Raw genomic sequence first — 21216 nt, 5'->3', positions numbered from 1 at the left:
CAAATAATTTTTTGCTACAGTTGAGTCGGTTCTTACCTGTCTTCAATATTGCTCAGACAGTATTACTTTCCAGACTTAACACTTCATATCCTCCCAAAGGCATTTTTGCTTTAGGTAAATAAATGCAGTTCTCAAAATGATTTTTTAACAGAGCATCTTTACTCTTCTTTACTTTTTAACTTAAATCTCTGTTCCAAACCTCCTCAAATTCTCTGGTCTTACTCTAGCTTTTGCAGTGCTATTTCTGTGTCAGGTAGACATTTGGGGTTGCATGATTTTTTGCCTTGGATTTGTTGGGAATTATTTTTTTCTAATAAAATTTTTCTATCTGCTATTCTTTCCCTTTCTTAGCCTCTGTTCTTGTGATATATTCTCCTTTCCTGTGTTTCCTTGTTAAATATCATCTCTCTTCCTTCACCTTCTTTCATTCTTGTGGATGTTTGACCAGAGATCATCCTTCAAAGAGTGATGATTTCTTCACTCTTTTGGATGATCGCCTGCTTGCTGCCAGCCACCCAGCTCTAGCTGGAGTTGATCACTCCACTTCCCAGTTGTCATACCCTCTCCTTGGTCTACCTACATTCTTTTTAAATGCACATTCTGGGTGGGAAGGTGGTACTGGGAAATGGTGGGTGAACAGCATGTCCTGAAGAAAGTGACTGTGTGCTATTTTGCAGTGCTTCATTTGGTAGAAGTAGTGACCCCACAAGTCCCTACATTTCAGCCAATCGCAATTCATCTCCTGCTACCTCACCCATTACCATTGGTTCATCTACCTCTCAGGGCAACCAAGGGCAACCTGCCTCTTCTTGCCCTGCACCAATCAGTGCAAACACTACTGCATCTGTACACCATGGCAGGTAAGGCTTCTTGGAGCCATTTGAGTTGCATTCATCAAAGTTAATGCCTCTGGAAACACATATGAAACTTCAACCAAAGAGACTTCATCTCTGTAGAAAACAAGTTTGAATTGCTGTAAAAATGTCCATAATTTAATGAAGATGCTTTTGCTTTGACTTTTATTAGCCAGTCAGCAGTTACTTATTGAATAATCAGAAGGTATATGTCACTGTACTTGGTATTTAGGTGTCAACTAACTATGAGTGCTTTCATCTCTCATCAACCTTACCAGTTGTGATTATAATTTGAGGGTCATACTATTGTGGTAAGTTAAATACAAAAAGTACTGACATATTTTAATTGTCTAGTAATTATGAGCAGGAATCTTTTGTATTTAATCTTTTTGGAAGACAGCACATAAACCTAAATCAGAAGTAACACTAACTCATGTTCCAAAAACCTCCCATAACCTTCTAAAAACTTCCAGCCAGCTCAATTCATAACTTGCAAGTTGTGGAAGCAACCTAAGTGCCCATCAACTCGTGAATGGATCAACAAACTGTGGTATATGTATACCATGGAATATTATGCATCCATTAAAAAGGACAGAGACTTTACATCTTTTACCTGGATGGAGTTGAAATACATTCTTCTCAGTAAAGGATTGCAAGAATGGAAAGATAAATATCCAATGTATTCCATACTTATATGAAATCAATATATAAACAATTACATGTTCCTAAAAACAGTAAAACACTATTATAGTCCAGTTTGGGGGTAGAGGAAAGTGGGACGGGGGAGAGGGGAGAAGGAGGGAGCGCAGGAGGTGGATTCTCACCTAATGTGCACATTGTGAGGGTGTATAACACGCCCCCTGGGCAAGGGGCTCTTCTACAAATGGAACTTTACCCTGGAAGTGATAACAATGTAACCTAACAATTATACCCTCATATTAATTTGAATAAAGTTAAAAAAAATAAAAAATAATAAAAAACTTCCAGCCAATGAGTGTTGTGCTAGAAACACTGTGAGAAGGGAGAGATGTATGTTTGTCTAAACCATGTTATGGGCGGTATCTTAAGGGATAGTTACTGTGAAAGTACAGCAGAACTATGGCTGTGATTTTAACTTGTGGGTTTTAGTTCTTTATGTATGGTTAAAGATCTTTTAGCTTTGGGTATAGCAAAGAGTCTCCTAGTTTGAGTCTTGTTTCCACAACTAACACAAAGAAAATTAAAACATGTTAATAATGATAGTGTTGCTATAAGAACACCCATCCATGGTGGGGATCCATGATTGATATTTGTCAGCTAAGTTTCTTTCCCCTAAACAAGTGAATAAATGGTGATCATTAATTTGTTCAGGGAGGACAGGATTATGATGGATTATTAATAACGTATTATTTGGTAGAAATATATTATGTCCCCATAATAATCCAGTTGTATAGACATAGTAAATGTTATTACCTTTGATGAAGAAATTGAAACATAGGGTTTACTTGAGTAACTGTTAACAGCTAGAATTAGGGTAGAGAAATCATAGCTGCCATTTGTTGAACCCCTTTATGTGATAGGTATTGTGTTAGGTACTGTATGAAAATTATATTAGGATTTGGTTTATTAATACATAACTGTGAATCCAAAGGATGGTGGCTTCAATAAGATAAAGATTAACTTTTTTCTGGCACTTTAGGAATTCCAGTGATAGGCAAGGCTGGCACAGTAGCTCAAAAGTCATTAAAGGATCCAGGTTCTTTCTGTCTTTCTGCGCCACAATGTTAACATCATGGTTTCAATTTCTATGGGTTACTAAACAGTCCAAAATAACTGCTGGAACTCTAGCTATCATGGCTGCATTCTAGGCAGGAAGAAGAAAGAAAGGTAGAAGCAAGCAAGGAGGGAATACCTCTGAACTGAGAATTTTCCTAAAAGTACTAGTTTTCTGCTTATATCTCATTGAATACCTTTGGCAGTCAGGGAGTCTTTGAATGTGAATTTTAACTAGGTTCATTGTGGCCCTCACTAATATAGAATTCTCTTAGTAAGAAAGAAAAGGACAATGGTTATGGGTTGGGTAACTAGCTGTCTCAGACACACACATATTATAGTCTCGTAACGAGCCCCCCAGTATAAGAAGTATTATTTTATAGATGAGGAAACTGAAACCAAAACCTTAATCATCTGCTCAGGGTCACATACCCAGTGAGGAACTAAAGTGGGATTTGAACTCAGATTTGTCTGTTTCAAAGCTCTTGTCTATTTTGTCACTGTTTTGTTTCCACTGAGTTTATAATTTATTCTGGTTCCTAGTTAAGGTGTTGTACATATATTATTTTATTTAATTGTTTTAAGAACCCTGTATCATTAGGGTTCAGAGAGGTTAAATTGGCTTAAATGTAGTTTCAAATGGTTCTAAAGCCCATATTTATTCTACTCTATTACATAGCCTCTGACCCCTGTTCTAGAGTTTTTCCTTTTCTCCTCCTGATGATGTACTTATAAAATCACATCACATTTCAAAATAATAGAAAAAGTCATGTTATATAATGTAGTAAAATTAAATCCTTGGCATTTTTTTTTTTTTTTTTTTTTTTTTTTGGAGACAGAGTCTCACTAGTTTGCCCTTGGTAGAGTGCTGTAACATCACAGCTCACAGCAACCTTCAACTCTTGGACTTAAGTGATTCTCTTGCTTCAGTCTCCCAAGTAGCTGGGACTACAGGCACCTGCCACAATGTCCAGCTATTTTGTTGTTGTTGTTGTTGTTGTCATTGTTTGGCAGGCCTAGGCCAGGTTCAAACTCATCAACCTGGGTGTATGTGGCTGGCACCCAAGCTGCTGAGCCACAGGTGCCGCCAATCTTTGGCATTTCTATAGCATAAGAAATTATAAAAAGACCAAAATATGTTATTAACTTAAAAAAGAACAAGTAAGGTTTTGATAAGTATAATTTTTTATAGCTGTGTTTCTGGCTAATTTATGAGACTCATATCTTTTAAGTCTAAGGAATTTTTTCTTCAATTTTTTTAATTAAAAAATAAATGTAGGGTAGTTATGGTGGCTTATACCTGTAATCCTAGCACTTTGGGAGGACAAAGGAGAAGGATTGCTTAAGGCCAGAAGTTTAAGACCAGCCTGAGCAACATAATGAGACTCCATCTCTATAAAAAATTTTTTTAAAAAGTAGCTGGGTATGGTGGCCTGTGCCTGTAGTCCTAGCTACTCAGGAGTTGGAAGCAGGAGGATCACTTGAGCCCAGGAGTTAGAGGTTGCAGTGGGCTATGATGACACCACTGCAATGCCTAGGTAATAAAGTAAGACATTGTCTCCAAAATAAGTAAATAAATATATACATATATGCATGAATAAATACATAAATTCACCTTTTTTTCTGAGTCATTAATTGCTTCTGGAGAAGTAGCTTGTATTTAGATACCGCTTCCATCTTTAAAAGTATTCTATTTTTATGTTTGTATCTAAATACCATATTTATTTTGGATTTTTATGTTTTGATTACTTCTTTCAAGCTTATTCTAATAATATTATTTGGAAGTAAGCTTATAGCTACTTGTGAACATTTCTGATAATTGAGAGTAGGTGGAAAAAACAGATTTTAATATACATGCTTCTGCATCTCCGTAAGTATCAATTTTGGATCTCTGTTACCCAGCAACGAGCTGTGACATCACAAATGATAGCTTTTTGGGTAGAGAGCCAATGGTTGCTCCCAACTCTTTGTTAAAAAACAAAGATCTTATTTTCATGTAAATGAGTTTAATTATACAGCTTGTTGTTGAAAAGTCTTTAGTTAAGGTTATATGTAGAATCCTATTTGGGTTTTTCTTTCAATTCCTCACTTAGGCAGTTATGAATATAAACAACTGGACATTTGGTTAAGTGGAAAGAGAGCTGTTGCTGAACTAGGTGAGGGAGAACTAAACTGAGATTATAGAGTATTTATCAATTGTCTCTGGATAATCCGAAGAAGATGGTCGTCAAATCTAGGCTGAGGACTACCACAAAGACTCCCACTGCCAAAAATTAAGGGACAGGTGTAATATCGTAAGTGACTTTAGTGTCTTTTTTTTATGTGTAAGAAGGCCCATTTCTATGTGTATGTGTGTGGAGTCCAGATGCTACTAGGGAGTCATTTAAAGCACTCTTGCATGTGTCACTATGTTGTCTTATGCCATAGTTAATGATTTTTGTTTGTTTTTTAATCTCTGGCCAAAAAAAAAAAAAAAATCTCATAAAATATAACTCCTCAGGAAAAGGAATGGCAGACTAAATATATAATCATGCTGTTTCAAGTTTAAGAGCTCAAAATAAAATACAAACCAATAAACAAAATCTGAGCAAGAAGATTCTCTAGTTAAACCTCTCCCTAACCATTTTATCTTTGTACCAGGGCTTTGCTGGGTAGCATACCTAAGCATTCTCTTTCTGCCTGTTTCTTTTTACATTTCAGGATTCCTCACAAATCCCAAGCTGACTCAATAGCAGAGAAAACAGCAGACAGTGTCTCTTCTACCACTCCGCTCTGTGTGATCACCAATCGTCCTTCACCTAGCACTGCCAGTGGGGTTACAACTGCCACTGTGCTCCCCACTACTGGAACAGACTCCTCTGTGGAAGCCAGGGAGAAGAGGAGGTATGTTAGGTTACTGATTTGACTTGTGGGATTCTCCTTTGCGTTAGAAGATACAGGAGTAGACATAAAGTCTTTTTCTCAATCTGAAATAAATTTATGAAAATAGTTCTTCATATTATTGTTTGGGTTTGTCTTTTGCCTCTGGGTGATTTTTGGTGGTGATCTCAATTTAACACAGACACTTATTCTCTTATGGGTATAGGGCATATCTTTTTTCTATTTGTCTTGTGATAAGGATAGTTAGGCATTATTTCTGCATTTTTGTGATGGATAGCCTGAAGCATTGAGAAGGATCTTTTGTTCTGAGTAGCCTATGATGACTTCTCTGCAGCAAAAAAAAGTAACAATATGATAAAAAGGCTCAAAGAAATAGAGCTAGGATATCAAGTTTTAATTCATTTGAGAAGAATACCAGAAAAGGAAATGAATAGTATGCGATGATATGGTAGAAGGATAGAGACTGGCTGTCTTATAAATTCTTCAGAGAGAAGTTATGAGAGAACAATTGTGAATTGACATAGGAGAAATTTAAGGTAGAAGCTAAGAAGAACTTTTGATTGTCAGGATTAAGAGAAGCTGTGGAAGATGTGACCAAGGGAGAATGGGCCATTTTCTCCCACTTGAAGAAGTATAAAAAATAGAATATACTCCATTTGAGAGTTTCAGATGTACTTAAAGACTAAGGTCATAATTATCCATCTAAAAGCAGAAAAACAGATAAAATCTTATCAAAATTAGATTTCAGTTTGATTTCATATGATTTTGAATATTCAAAGGAAGATTTCATATTTTTGGGTGTGTATAGATGTGTAGTAAGTAAAAGAAATCTGTAAGATGTGAGTTAAACTTTTTATGTTTGTTTATTATAAGGACAACTCTAATGTGTCTATTATAAAGATACATTTTGAGAAAGGAAAGGAAATGTTAAGTAAGTTGGAAAGTAGTACTTTTTCTTCTTTTCATTCCTTCTTTTCTTTCTTTCGTTTTATTTCTTTAGGTAAAAAATTGAAGGAAACCAATTTTCTGATCTAATAGGTTTCAGAGCTAATAATTGTCCTCTTTTAATTGGCCTCCAGCCAAGGAAATATTAATAAATCAATCTTGAATAGTTAATGTTTGTGTATTTAATAGGTCACATATATTTTAGATACTATTAGTTTCATTTAGAAACTAAATTCAAAAGTAATATTTTCATTTGGTTAAAAAATTCTCTTTAAACAATTTTTCTATGCTGAGAGAAGTAAAATGAGTTAAATTGATCATTAAGATCATGATCCCAGAAAAGAAGGGCAAATTAGATTCATTTACAAACTGCATTATTAAATACCTAGTTGCATGAACTATTATTTAGATGAACTTTGATAGTTACTGCCTTCTAGGAATTTAACATAGTACCTGCTATAGATTTTGGTTTTATTTTATTTTATTTTATTTTTATAGATAATAGTGTCTTGCTATATTGCCCAGGCTGGTCTTGAACTCCTGGCCTCAAGGGATCCTCCTGTGCTGGCCTCCCAGAGTGTTAGGATTATAGACACGAGCCACCATACTTGGCCTTGATTTTATTTTATAAGTTGTATTTGATCCACAAATATCTATTGAATACCATACAATTCACTTAAATTGTATAATTCATTGCTTTTTAGTATATTCATAGATTGTGCAACTATCATTACAATCAATTTTAGAACACTTTCATCACTTTAAGTAGAAATCCTGTACCCTTTAGCTATTGGAACCACCCCATATCCCCATTTTCCCCAAACCTACACAACTATTGATCTATGGATATTTTCTGTCTCTATTGATTTGCTTATTTTGGACATTTTATAAAATGAAATCAAAATGTGATCCTTTGTGACTGACTTTTTTCACTTAATATAATATTTTCAAAGTTCATTTATATTGTAGCATATATCAGCACTCTATTTCATTTATGGTATAATATTCCATTGTATGGATATACTATATTTTATTTGTCTGTTCATAAGTTGATGGACATTGGGTTGTTTCCACCTTTCGATTGTTGTGAATACTGTTATTATAAACATTTGTATACAAGTTTTTGTTTGGGCATATGATTTCATTTCTATTGGGTGTATACCTAGAGGTAAGATTTCTGGGTCATATGCTACTTAGAAGATTTTAAGCAAAAAAGCAAATAACCTGACTTCTATTTTTCTAAAGTACTGGCTTTAAACTCTGGCTTCAGTATTGCATATGAATTGGACAAGGGAAAATGGGCTAGAATGGACACCAGATGACTGGTAAGGAGACCATTGCAGAAGAAAGACACATGAGTGAGAACCATGGATGGCACTGAGATGATGGTGGAAGAAATGGAAAAAAGTGAAATATATTTAGGAGGATGTGTTCTCGGAATGTGGTAGATGGAACTTACAAGGCCCCCTTTCCCATGACTACTATAGTTGATACTTTTCCTGGGAAGCATATTAAATAAAGAATAAAAAGTAGAAAAGAAAAGAAAAACATAGTTGAATTCGGAATGATAAAAGAGAACTCTCAGATGACAAGAGTGACACAAACTCAAAAGCCAGAGTGGTTTGAGTGGCCCAGTATCTCTGTAGCATTCTGTTTAAATGAGAACCTACAGATATAGGGTTGGTATCAGACCTGTACTTAGGCCGTAGAGCCTTGAACAGTGATTTTCAACTAGCATGCCATAGCACACTAGGGTGCCATGAGAGGATCTTAAGTGTGCCACAAAAATTTTTAGAGATTGTTAATTAAATTATTTTCAAAAGAAGTTCAAAGCACGGTGAGTATATTCTGTTTTTTTATTGTTTTTTTTTTTTTAAGACAGAATCTCACTTTGTAGCCCTTGAGAGAGTGTTATGGCATCCTAGCTCACAGCAACTTCAAACTCTTGGGCTCAAGCGATTCCCTTGCCTCAGCCTCCCAAGTAGCTGGGACTACAGGTACCTGCCACAGCACCTAGCTATTTTTAAAGATGAGGTCTCACTTTGGCTCAGGCTTCTCTTGAACCTGTGAGCTCAGGCAGTCCACCTGCCTTGGCCTCCCAAGTGCTAGGATTACTGGCGTGAATCACCGCGTCTGGCAGTATATTCTTTTTGTATTCTTTGTTTTTGATTGACATAATTTTTTTTCTTTTCTTTTTAGACAGAGTCTCACTATGTCACCCTGGGTAGAGTTCTTGTTGTCACAGCTCATAGCAACTTCAAATTGGGCTTACGCAATTCTTTTGCCTCAGCCTCCCAAGTAGCTGGAACTACAAGCACCTGCCACAACGCCTGGCTATTTTGTTGTTGTTGTAGTTGTCACTGTTGTTTGGCAGGCCTAGGTAGGGTTTGAACCCACCAGCTCCAGTGTATTTGGCTGGCTCCCTAGCCCGTGGAGCTACACGCGCTGAACCTTGATTGACATAATTTAAGTGTGCTATGGAAATTTAACTATAGGTTCAAGTGTGCCATGAGATAAAAAAGGTTGAAAACACTGGACTAGAATCTTTTTTTTTTTTTTGAGACAGAATCTCACTCTTTTGTCCTAGAGTGCCCTGGTATCATCATAGCTCACAGCAACGTCAAACTCTTGAGCTCAAGCTGTCCTCTTGTCTCAGCCTCCCAAGTTGCTGGGGCTATAGGCTCCCACAACAATGCTTGGCTAATTTTCTATATTTAGTAGAGATGGGGCCTCACTCTTGCTCAAGCTGGTCTTGACCTCCCAAGCTCAAGCAATCCTTCTGCCTCAGCCTCCCAGAGTTGCTAGAATTATAGGCATGAGCCACCATGCCCAGCTCGGAAGCTCATATTTTAATGCCTAGGAGGGTATAGGAAGCATGGCTGTGGACCTACTAGGCTGGAAGCTGTTACCAAGAACATATATCAAGCTAGAAATTTCAGTGGTCTTCCCAGTTCATGAAAAGGGTACTTTGCCCATGGTTCAAAGAAGAGACAAGGAAGGAGGTCTAAACAAGGGTCTGGACAGGAACAGAAAAGTCATTTGTAAGAAATTTTCACTACCTACATAGTTTCGGACTCCCAAGCTAGGATTTTTTTTTTTTTTTTTACTATCATTGAATCATAGCTGTGTACATTAATGCAATCATGGGGTACAATGTGCTGGTTTTATATACAATTTGAAATATTTTCATCAATCTGGTTAACATAGCCTTCATGGCATTTTCTTAGTTATTGTGTTAAGACATTTATATTCTACATTTAGTAAATTTCACGAGTATCCTTGTAAGATGCACCATAGGTGTGGTCCCAGCAATAACCCTCCCTCCACCCCAAGCTAGGAATTTAACATTGAAGTTGAGTTTGTGTTCTTGAAACCCTATGGTGCTGGCACAAGCAAATTCAAAACCAAACTTGAAGGAACATATCTACAACCCAGGGTACTAGGGATTTCTGTAAAATAATTTCTACCAAAGATGAACATGAAACATAAATACTAAAGGAAATGAATTGCCATGAGGGAGAGTCAACAGATACAGGTTCTAAGATAAATTCGTAAATGCAGAAGTACCAGAAACTTTAAATGTGGAACAGAAACTTCAAACTATTACTGGAATAGGTAATAATAATTAGTGGCGACTGGCCATATTGAGAATAGATACATCTATTAGGAATAGTTAGGTAAATGAATCAGTAGTGGTTTTTAAAATATAAGATTTTGCAAAATTGTGTCATATTTATGTAGAATCCTGTTTAAATGGGAACCCACATATCTAAAAACTGTTTATTGAAAGACTGCCATGTACCATGCACAGAGGTCTTAAGGCTGTAAGGTCAAAGTAAACGTCTTTTCTGCCCTTGAAGATCTTAAATCTCTATTGTAGAAAGGCAAACAAGCAAACATTGTGGTACAGTTGTTAAGTGCTATGATAAAGATATGTATAGGTGGGTTGCTGTGGGAGCACAGAGGAGGGAAATCTAAATTAGATTGAGTAGAAGGGCGGCAGGGTCAGCCTACCAGAGAAGGTGACTGGAGTTCAATTTTGGAAGGTAACTAGGAGGCACCTATAAGTAGTAATAAGAGGATAGTATTTTAGAGAAAACACAAGAAGTTCAAGAAACAAACACATTCATTACACCTGAAGCTAGGAGAAAGTGAGGCCAGGATAGCATTTCTGAAAGTGTCTTTTGTAAAATAGATTCATATGAAGGGGGAAAAAAGCATTCGGTGGCCAAATGAATTTGTGAACAGTGGATTAAACAAAGTTAATCAGGATCACTCACAAGCTTTGTTGGGGTCATTCCTCTCTGAGGGGTAGAGCAGAAGAAAGGACATGGAAGTGGTTAGAATTTGCAGCATTTTCCAAATTTTTGTGTCCATTGAATAGTTGTGTGCCTGTCCACCCAAACCCAAGACTGGTATTCCACTGGATAAACCCTGGAAATCTGGAGCTGGAGAAGTAAGCAGGTACTAAATTATGTAGATTTTTGTCTATGTTATGCTATGAAACTTTATTCTCAAAGCTATGGAATACAACTGAGGGATTTTCAGCAGGGGAGTGACTTGTTCAAGTAAAACATATCATTTAAGCTTTTACAGAATTAAAACCATTTAGGTTCTCCCTCTAAACAAACATAAATTGAAAGGAAAAAAATTCAGATGTTTTGAAAACAGCTAAATTTTCCTTCTGAAAGAATATGCTGGGTGCTAATTCTTCCCTTGAAGCTACAGCTTTCTCTGTGGAAGCATTTTGATGCCTGCTGGGAAAGCTTGATGGAGGCCTGAAGCCTGTGTTCACAGGTACAATTTTGAAACAATTAATGAATATTGGGATGAATGGGGCTTTAAAACTGGCCACAGCAAGATTTAACCAACAGAAAGTCATCTCTCAGAAATAATCTCCATTTGCAGTGTAATTACAACACTTGCACTGGGGTTGGAGGGGGGTGTCTTAGCATTAAATTGCACAGCTGGCTTTCCTTTTCTGAGAATGTCTTACTTTGAGGATAAATAGGTATGTGCATACCAGTTAGTCAATGATCAGCCTCAGCTTTGCATACACCCTTGTGGTAATAGTTCTTTACTCAGTTTAACTACTGATATATTGTGAAAGCTAGATACAAAAAGATACATTATGATACCAAATAGTCATGAAAATGGGAATATTAACACTGGATTTTTGGGCTCGGCACCCGTGGCTCAATTGGCTAAGGCACCAGCCACATACACCTAAGGTGGCAGGTTTGAATCCAGCCCAGGCCCGCCAAACAACAATGATGGCTGCAACCAAAAAACAGCCAGGTGTTCTGGTGGGCGCCTGTGGTCCCAGCTACTTGGGAGGCTGAGACAGGAGACTCGCTTTAGCCCAGGAGTTGGAGGTTGCTGTGAGCTGTGATGCCACAGCACTCTGCCCAAGGTGACAGCTAGAGGCTCTGTCTCAAAAAAAAAAAAAGAAAAAAAAATACTGAATTTTTCTGGGAGATTATGGATAATTTTTATTTTATTTTATATTTTCTGTATTTTCCAAAGTTCCAGAGTAATTGGGTTTTGCTGATACAATGGGATGATGGGAGCAGAAAGGCTTGAAAAAAACTTAACAGTATGGACAGCAGTCTCTCTGAGAATGTAAATCTGTGAAGATGGCCATGATCCTCAAAGGGTAAATACAATAGTCAAAGATTCAAGGTTTATGGGATTCTAGATAATTTATGATTTTGCATGTATAGCTCAGCACAGAACTTCTGAAACAGCTTATTAATTTTGAGAAGGGTGTGATCTTGGATGCAGGAGTATATTTTCCTGAAAAGTTCAGGTGTGCTCAAATGTATTCTCTTTGGAGAAAGGAATAGGAGATATGTTCCCTATTTTACAAATAGGGAAATTCTAAGAGGAATAGATTACACACCTTGATCCTAAGAGAATTCATCACACCTTGAACAGTGGAAACTATCACTCAGGCCTTCCCTTTCTCCTCGTGAAACTCAGTATTTCTTCTTTTGAATTTATTATCCATTCAGAATAATGGTTTTGATTCAGGGACTGGTCCATCTTAATCCACAGCTCAGAATACAGCAGTCTCTATCTTTGTGGCATTCTGTAACAGCCATCCAGTCTTTGGATTGCTTGCTAGGACTATTGAAATCAACATTTTTATCTGATTATGAAGGGGCTGATTTTGCCCAGCAGACAGCAGGATAGAAATGGCAAGTGGTAAGCTGTTGGCAGATAACTCCACAGGGATACTGGGCCAAGCAACAGCTGTCACAATAGGATAGTGGTTGGATTCATTTTCCAAAGCTCCAAGTTTTCCTTAGCAACAAAATGTAAACAGTTCCCTTGGCTAATATTAGAGTCTGATAATGTCTGCCTTTGATTCTCTTGTTCTATTTCTCCTCTAGTTTTTTCTCTTTCCCCAACCCCAACACTTTGACATCTTTTCTGTGGTCAGCCTTTCTTTTCTTTATAGAAATGGCTGAATGTAGTTTTTCTCCACAACTCCAGAAGTTGCTAAAATTGTTTTTCTCTCCCAAATAATCACATTACATGCAATTCTGCTTTGCTTGGTCAAGATACGGTCAGTACTGGGTGAGTTATATATACCACGCATATCAACCTTCTTGAATGCCTTAGAGATTCTTGGTCGTGATTCCTGCTAATGTGAAGCTGTCAGCAGATTAGTTGGCATCTTCTTTGGAATGTGAGAATTTTAAACCAAGTAATTAAACTCCGAGTCATGGTTTTTAAAAGTCATTGGATTTATTCCTCTAAGCTAAAGACTGTCAGCTGTCAATTCAAAAAGGTACTCTAGAAAAGAGATTTAACAAACTCCTCCAGTCTCTCTCTTTAGAACAGAAAGTTCTAAAATTAGTATTAATCTAAAAATGCAGCCAGGCGTGGTGGCTCACAGTACCTGTAATCCCAGCACTGTGGGAGGCTGAGGAGGGAGAATTGCTTGAGCTCAGGAGTTCGAGACTTGCCTGAGCAAGAGTGAGACCCTGACTCCTAAAAAAAAAATGGAAAAACCCAGCTGGGCACCACAGTGAGTGCCTGTAATCCCAGTGGCTTCTAGAGGCTGAGGCAGCAGGATGCCCACAGCCCGAGTCTGAGGTTGCAGTGAGCTATGACGCCATTGCACTATGCTCAGGGCATAAGGTGGTACTCTGTCTCAACAACAACAAAAAAACGCAAAGAAATAAAAATAAAAAATAAGGAAATAAAAATGCAGCAATGCTGAATTTACTAATTTTTTTCTCTATTGATACAATCTCTCTCTTCCCGAGAGAGACTGAAATGTATGTGGCAGCATGTACATTTTCTACTATATTGCCATTTTGGAGGTCTCTGGGTTGCAGAAATACAATCAGGAATATGCTGTGGGGCTCCAAACAATTCTGGAAGGGAAAGAAAAACAAAATGATACAGTGATTGGGCCCTAATCCTTAGGTAGCAGAATAATAAGAAGCTTCACTAGGCTCAAAACACCATACATAAAAACTGCTTTCAGTGTTATATGGCATCTCTTTCTAATTTGTTTCAGAATATGTCTACTTTGAAATGATAATGATGATACGCTGGTATGTAAGATTAGCCTACCCCTAGACAAATGTATACTCCTAGGTAACTATGAAAGGCTGGAATTAGTGGGAAGACTACAGGATTGATTGAAGAGCTCCAGTTCAGCCTCTTCCTTGCTGTGTGATCATGATTAAATAAATCAGGTTCCCTTTCTGACCCATTTTTCATATGTATAAAAGGGATAATACCACCATGTACACTAGTTATGGGGATTGGAAATAAATCATGGATAACTCAGGTATTCCTAATGCTATCTCATGGGGCCTTTGTGAGGATCAAATGAGACAGACTATGTGAAAGTAGTTTGCAAACTACAAAACAGTTTAGAGATATATATGACAATTGTTTATGTCATTATCAGTAAAATGCTTTTTTTTTTAAATTGAGACAGCGTCTCACTATGTCACCCTCGGTAGAGTGCTGTGGCATCACAGCTCACAGCAACCTCAAACTCTTGGGCTTAACCAATTCTCTTGTCTCAGCCTCCCAAGTAGCTAGGACTACAGGCACCTGCCACAACACCCAGCTTTTTTGTTGTTGTTGCAGTTGTCATTGTTGTTTGGCAAGCCTGGGCCACATTTAAACTCCCAGTCCCAATGTATGTGGCTAGTGCCTTAGCCGCTGAGCTACAGGCATAGAGCCTTTTTTTGGGGAGGAGGGGGGTTCATTAAGCCTGTACCTAGCTTTTCTAAAGCTAATGTTAATACTATATTTAGAAACAAGTTCTACCCCAAAGTGCTAAATATGGGTACCATTTCAGATTGTTTTATTTATTTAATTTTTAAACACTATATGCTCTAGGGATTCCATATCTCAGGGTTGTCTATTCTATATCTCATTTCTTAATTTAAACTCATTTATCTTGCCTTTGATCTCCTTAACTACTATTCATAATGTCATACATTACTGTGATGTACTTTCTGAAGCCCTAAGGGAAAGTCTTTGTACTGGTAACATAGTAAGTGACAGCCATATGCAGTTACTTTCTGATGTCTTTTCTCCTCTGTCAAGGAGGTATTTAGCAGTCTAAGCATTTGGACTTTTATTTGAAGTAACAACTAGTGAGCTCAGTGTGATGATAAAGCCAATAGTTGACTGTTGCAGGAAAGTTTGAGCTTGGGCCTCCTATCCTAGTGATATTCTTTATATTAAATGATCTAGTAATTCCCTTCCAGAGAATCCTTTCCTGGCTAAGTTTCTGTTGTTTTGTAAACACATATACTCTATACTATGCAATGTGGATATTTTTGATAGCAGGGTATAAATGTTTTTAAATTGGTTATTGTGATGATTTATATAACCCTGTGAATATACTAAAAACTATTGAATGGCACACTTACTGGGTACACAAATTACATCTCAATAAAGCTGTTTTAAAATAATGTTAGTACTGTTTAGTCCCCATAAATAGTTCTAAGAACAAAAACCTGGATGTTGTCTGCTTAGCGTTAACACAGTGAGATTTAAAGCCTTGAATACAAATGTTTAGTTTCTTGTTCCCATATTTCTGTTGCTAAACACAGCTATCACGTCGTTTTCTAAAGATAATGGCATTTGTCATGTAGTTCCTCAGCACACCACTTAACAATTCAGGAATGGAGGCTTAAAAAGTTTCACCTTCCTCCTCAGTACATGTGTTGAGAAGAAAGGACAAGAATCCATTCCCTCACGCAGCAGAACCTCTGGTGGTTCTATTCCAATTCCCCAACCACTTCAGAAGCAGTCACCTAACACCTGCTGCTCAAAGCCCTTATCAGCCATATTTTTATAGTTAATCTCCTTCTGATAAAGCAGTTCTTTTTTCAGAGCTGTGAATATTGGTGGCATGTAGGAGGGACCAAGATACTGTGCCCTCACTCACCCCCCTCCTCATCTACCAGTTGCTTTTTCCATGCTAGAAAAAGACAGTAGCTTGTAACAATCGTATAAAGTGGGTTCTGGTGTTTACTAGGGAAGGGCAGCCAGAGGAGTGGCCACCTATCTGCTGAAAATTAGACTTCTGGGAAACTGCCACACAGGTGTGTGGCAAGGTGTGTCTGAGGTACCTTGACCTGCTCTCACCTGGAATGATTTGATCTGGCAGTGGAGTTTTATGGAAATCAGAAGCACAGGAAGTTGATCTGTGTATTCTGGGGAACTGAGACAAACCTCTGCTGTAGTTTTACTTAGCAGTCAGTGTTTGGGGTGTGCTGAGTTGACACATCTGCCAGTGCTAGACATGGAATGGCAGAAGCAGCAGGTAAAATTTCTTTGTTTAATGGCTTTGATATCCTTTGGGAAGCTGACTTCTGTTGCGTACATTGTATTGGTGGTGTGGCCAGAGGAGAGGGAAAGGGCAAGTGGTAATAATATACAAAGTGTTGAGAATAACCAGTTTGAAACTTCTCTGGTGTTTCGTTATATTTCTAATAAATTTAAATATGTGTACTGACTTAAGGATCATACCCAAGAGGTTAGGGTGGGAGAAGATAATCAAGAATTTCAAGAAGTTAGAACATGCTTTTCTTTTTAAGTGGACACTGGTATTTGGTACTGTTACTCTTCAGTTGGATGGTAATATAGAACTGGTAATTATATTTTTTATGTCATATCTGTCTTAAATATTACATGATATTTAAATAAAACAAGGAAAAAACACTGTCAGATATTTAGAACAATTACAGAGAAGCTGTCTAGTAGGTTAAGGGACAGAATGCAACTTGATTTGACCTTTGAAATTATAAAATGAAGACACTAGTTTGATAACTTCTTTTTGGGAGAAGCTGTTTACTTACCTACTACAAACTGTATAGTCAGATGAATCTTAATGGAAGTAAATGTTTTTCCACATAAAAAGAGTTTCCTAATTGATCTTGTATGCTCAGAGGACCAGTTTCTGAACAAAATTCAAAATCACGATGTCAGGCAGTGTACAAAATCCTGATGGTTAGACGTTGTGGTCTTGTAGAGAGATTACTCATCAGACTCTTTGAATTCAACTTCTTCAGAACTATATAATTTTTTCCTAGTTTAAAAAAATTTTTTAACCTTTTTTTACTCTTCTTTCTGTATTTTATATCTTTATGTGTCACTTCAGCCAGGTAGAAAACTTAGACCTATTTCCTGAACATTTTTTTTTCATGACCCTTTCCTTTGTCCATGTATAACTTTTCTGGAATGACTTTTTGACACCTTCTCTGCTTAACAAAATTCTATTCATACTGTAAGAACTCCTGCACATTAAACCCCACTACTGACTACCCTGTTCTCCTCACCCCAGGCAGAAATTAGTATTTTCTCCTCAGTATCCCTTTGTAGCACTGTTCATAGGACTGGTTTACTAATTAACTAAATGGTTTGGGGTTGCTCTTCATCACTAATGACGAGCTTCTTGAGGGCACTTTTTTTGTTGGTTTTTGTTTGTTTGTTTTATTTTATTTGAGACAGAGTCTCACGTCCCTGTGGCATTATAGCTCACAGCAGTCTCAAACTCTTGAGCTCAAGGGATCCTCTTGATTCAGCCTCCTGAGCAGCTGGGACTACAGGCACCCGCCACAACACCCAGCTATTTTTTCTATTTTTAGTAGAGACAGGGGTCTTACTCTTGGCTCAGGCTGATCTTGAACCTGTGAGCTCAGGCAATCTACATGCCTTGGCCTCCCAATGTGCTAGGATTACAGGTGTGAGCCACCATGACTGGCCTTTTTGTTCTTCTTGTTGTTGTTGTTTTTTCACATCACAGAACCTAATGCACATGGTGAATGTTGGTTAAACATAAACACATAGTTTATGGTTGGTTAAACATTTCACTTATTTCTCAAGTGAAAATAAGCCCCTGTGTAGTAATCGTCTATGCCCATAAGATGGCAGCAGAGGAACGTCAGTTAATCTGGAGCGGCACGCTCCCAAAGACCCTATTTTTGTGTTTGTGACAGTTTGTAGATGAGCTTATCTATCCCATTCCATTTGAAGTATTTTAATATAGGGAATGCATCTATTTTTCTATTTAGAGGCCCTTTGTGGACATCCGCTCTGGAGCTTTACACATATGTCTTTTAGTTTACATAAGGTACAAGGTAAAAAAAGCTTCCTATGTTATGAGTGGGGATACCTATTTGATTCTAAAGCTAAGCTCATGGTTTATCTTTCTCAGGCAGGCCATTTAACTTCTGTAGTCTCAGTTTTTCAGTCAGCTATTTGATAGAGTAAGGAGATCTATAGGCATTATTAGATTTCAAAATAATAGCATTCTAAATCATCATTGACTATCTTAGTTATGGGTTCAGGATGGTGCTAAAAACTGTGGGTATAACAAAAAAGGATTGTGCCCTCAAGGTTGAGTATGTCAGATATAAACATAGAAACCAAGAGTGTATATTAGGGGATAATAGATCCTTCAGTACAAAATTATGTTCAGATAGCAAACAGTGTAGGGTAGAGTGGTTAGAAAGAGTTTCATGGAGCCATTGAAGGTATAATTTGAGTTGCCTTTAAGGGTTTAAGTGCATAAGAGAATTAATGTTTTTGAAAACCTGTTGTATACCTAGTACCTTGCTAAATGCATTTAAGCTTCATAACTTTGTAAGATATGTAGTATTATTTTATGTATTTATTTATTTATTTTGAGACAGAGTCTCACTATGTTGCCCTCAGCAGAATGCTGTGGCATCATAGCTCACAGCAACCTCAAACTCTTGGGCTCAAGCGATTCTATTGCCTCAGCCTCCCAAGTAAGTGGGACCACAGGTGCCTGCCACAACACCCAGCCATTTTTTGGTTGCAGTTGTCATTGCTGTTTAGCAGGCACAGGCCAGGCTCGAACCTGCCACCTTTGGTGTATGTGGCTAGCACCCACTCATTGAGCTACGGATGCTGAGCCATATAATATTATTTTAATACATGTAAGTAATGAAATGAATTAAGGCTAAGATAGATTAAGGAACTTGCCCACAGTCATAGAATTAGTAATGAAAAGCCAGGATTCAAAACCAGGTCTTTATGTGGAATGATAGCTGCACAGATGTCACCAGGCCCTTCACAGTATGGCCATGCAGTGTTCACAAGTGCCTGCATCGTTGAGGTCAGAACTAGAAACCAGTGATTTCACATTAGCCAAATAATATCACCTGTCACTTATGTAATTTTCATTTTATTTTGTATTTCAGTTTTATAATTGTATAAAAGCTGTAAGTAATATTTAATATTGTATGTGTCTATGCGTAGGTAATTTTATAATAAAAGTAACTTAAGTCAAAAAGATCCCAGTTTCTTTGGGCTTCAAGGCCCATGCTTGCTCGTCCATACCACCAAGAAAATGTGTGCAAAATTCAATCTTAGAATAGTTCTCTACCATGAACATGGCAATATGAGCACAGTGGTTAGAATCTCTTAATATTTCTTTGAAGGACAGATAGAACTTCTAAGAAATGAATATTTATCTTGGGAGATGTCACTTCTGAAAATGAAGCAAATTGAAAACTTTCTGTCCTCTCTGTAATCTAAATGGAGCATAAGGGTTTTTTTGAAAACCAAATGAGCAGTTGTCTTATGTGTCACCTGGCTTGTTCAGTGTTGGGTGAGGAAGCAGCATGAAAGAACATTATTTTGGGGAGTGTTCTGGAACCTTGGGCAGGCATATTTCTATTTTAAGAAGTATTAAAAAATGGAATTGGCTAATGCAACTACTTGAATGATTGTTTCTAATTCTTCTTTAAACAATGATTTTTCTTCTCTTTGTCTTTTAGTTTGCCCTGGGTAGTATTCTGACCTACCTCTTTAATTGATTTCCTCTGAGATAGTCTTCTAACCTGAAAAAAGGAACTAGAATGTAATTCACAATCCCTGTACACTTGTGCTAAAAATGGCTCACTGATCATTGACACATAAGTATAGGAATAGCTCAAGGATCCTTTAAGAACTAAATTCCTTTATAATGAAGCTGACAGTGTTTAAAAAAAAAAAAGAATACTTGGCACATAAAATTCATAAATAATGAGAAGCAAAACCGCAAGCTTAGCTATATCTATGACAAAAATACACCTGCACAAAGATTTTATTTGTTCTTGACAGGTGCTTATCTTTCTCATCCTAATGGAATTCACCTTTGGCTTGAACTGCTGTCTAGGGTTACTGTATCTCATTCTTCCCCTTCCTATTAGTCTTGAAAAAGTCCTCTACTTTCACTTTATCCACTTCCTGGCCTCCTATTTAGTCTTCAATCTATCAAAATAGAAATTCTGCCCCACCTGCCAATCCAGTGAAATTGTTCTGGCAGGGGGCAGTGTAAAGTTCCTTAGTCATTTCATCTTTTACCTTGAACTCTGAGCATCACTTTGTAATGTTGACTACCGCCTTCCCAAATTTTTATTCTACCATGACCTCTCTGATATCTTTCTTTCCTGGCTACCTTCTATCTTCTGATGACTCCTTCTTTGTGTCCTTTTTGGGCCTTTTTCCTCTACAAACAACCTTAATTATTGTTCCCCAGGCTTCCTTCTTTTCTCTTCCCAGGACTTTGCTTAGCTGACCGTATCTAATCCATTTGCTTTACTTATCACTGAGATCTCGGTTTATCTACAGTTTAGTTTGGTTACTAAAATCTAATTTAGTGGGCTAAGGCAATTGTTAGTTTACATATTATTTCTTCATATGAATGAAAAAGTCAGTATGTTTCTTCAGTCATGAGTTTTAAAGCTTTTTCTGTAACTTAGGAGGAGCTAACTATAAAGTGGCATGAGAGAATTTTGGAAAGTGATAAAACTGTTCTATATCTTGATTATGGTGATGGTTATGGGACTCTGCATTTGTCAAGTCTCTAGCTTTCTGGCTTCCTGAAAAAAAAAAGAAAAAGAAAATTAGAAACTAAAAAGAAAACTTGTAAATCATATTTAAAAGGGCACATTTTACTATATGTAAATTATGCCTCAGGAAACTTTTTTTTTTTTTTAGTGCTATTGAGTCAGGCCTGTTCGGTGGTTCATGCCTGTAATCCTAGCACTCTGGGAGGCTAAGACAGACAAATCTTGAGCTGAGGAGTTCAAGACCAGGCTGAGTCAGAGCGAAACCCCCGTCTCTAAAAATAGTCAGGCCTTGTGGTGGCCAGCTATAGTCCCAGCTACTTGGGAGGCTGAGACAAGAGGGTCACTTGAGCCCAGGAGTTTGAGGTTGCTGCGAACTGTGACGCCATGGCACTCTACCAAGGGCAGCATAGTAAGACTATTTTTTTTTTTTTTTT

General features: G+C 37.4%; 1 protein-coding gene across 3 annotated transcripts in view; it reads left to right on the top strand.

The window, feature by feature from the left end:
- Window positions 1-21216, top strand: part of PPP1R12B (protein phosphatase 1 regulatory subunit 12B) — a 246089-nt gene that overhangs the window by 97837 nt on the left and 127036 nt on the right. For 2 of the 3 annotated variants that reach the window (XM_023514580.1, XM_023514579.1), the window contains exons 13-14: window positions 678-860; window positions 5307-5489. In XM_023514580.1, coding sequence (XP_023370348.1) covers window positions 678-860; window positions 5307-5489 — 366 coding nt within the window. Of the gene's footprint in view, window positions 1-677; window positions 861-5306; window positions 5490-21216 lie in introns of those variants that run through there. The other variant, XR_002774006.1, reaches the window with a different exon arrangement.

This window comes from Otolemur garnettii, unplaced genomic scaffold (assembly GCF_000181295.1).
Source record: "Otolemur garnettii isolate 467f Iridium unplaced genomic scaffold, OtoGar3 scaffold00055, whole genome shotgun sequence".
Taxonomy (NCBI): Eukaryota; Metazoa; Chordata; class Mammalia; order Primates; family Galagidae; genus Otolemur; species Otolemur garnettii.
Note: the sequence above shows the minus strand (reverse complement) of the source record. Positions and strands in the feature narration are given on the sequence as shown.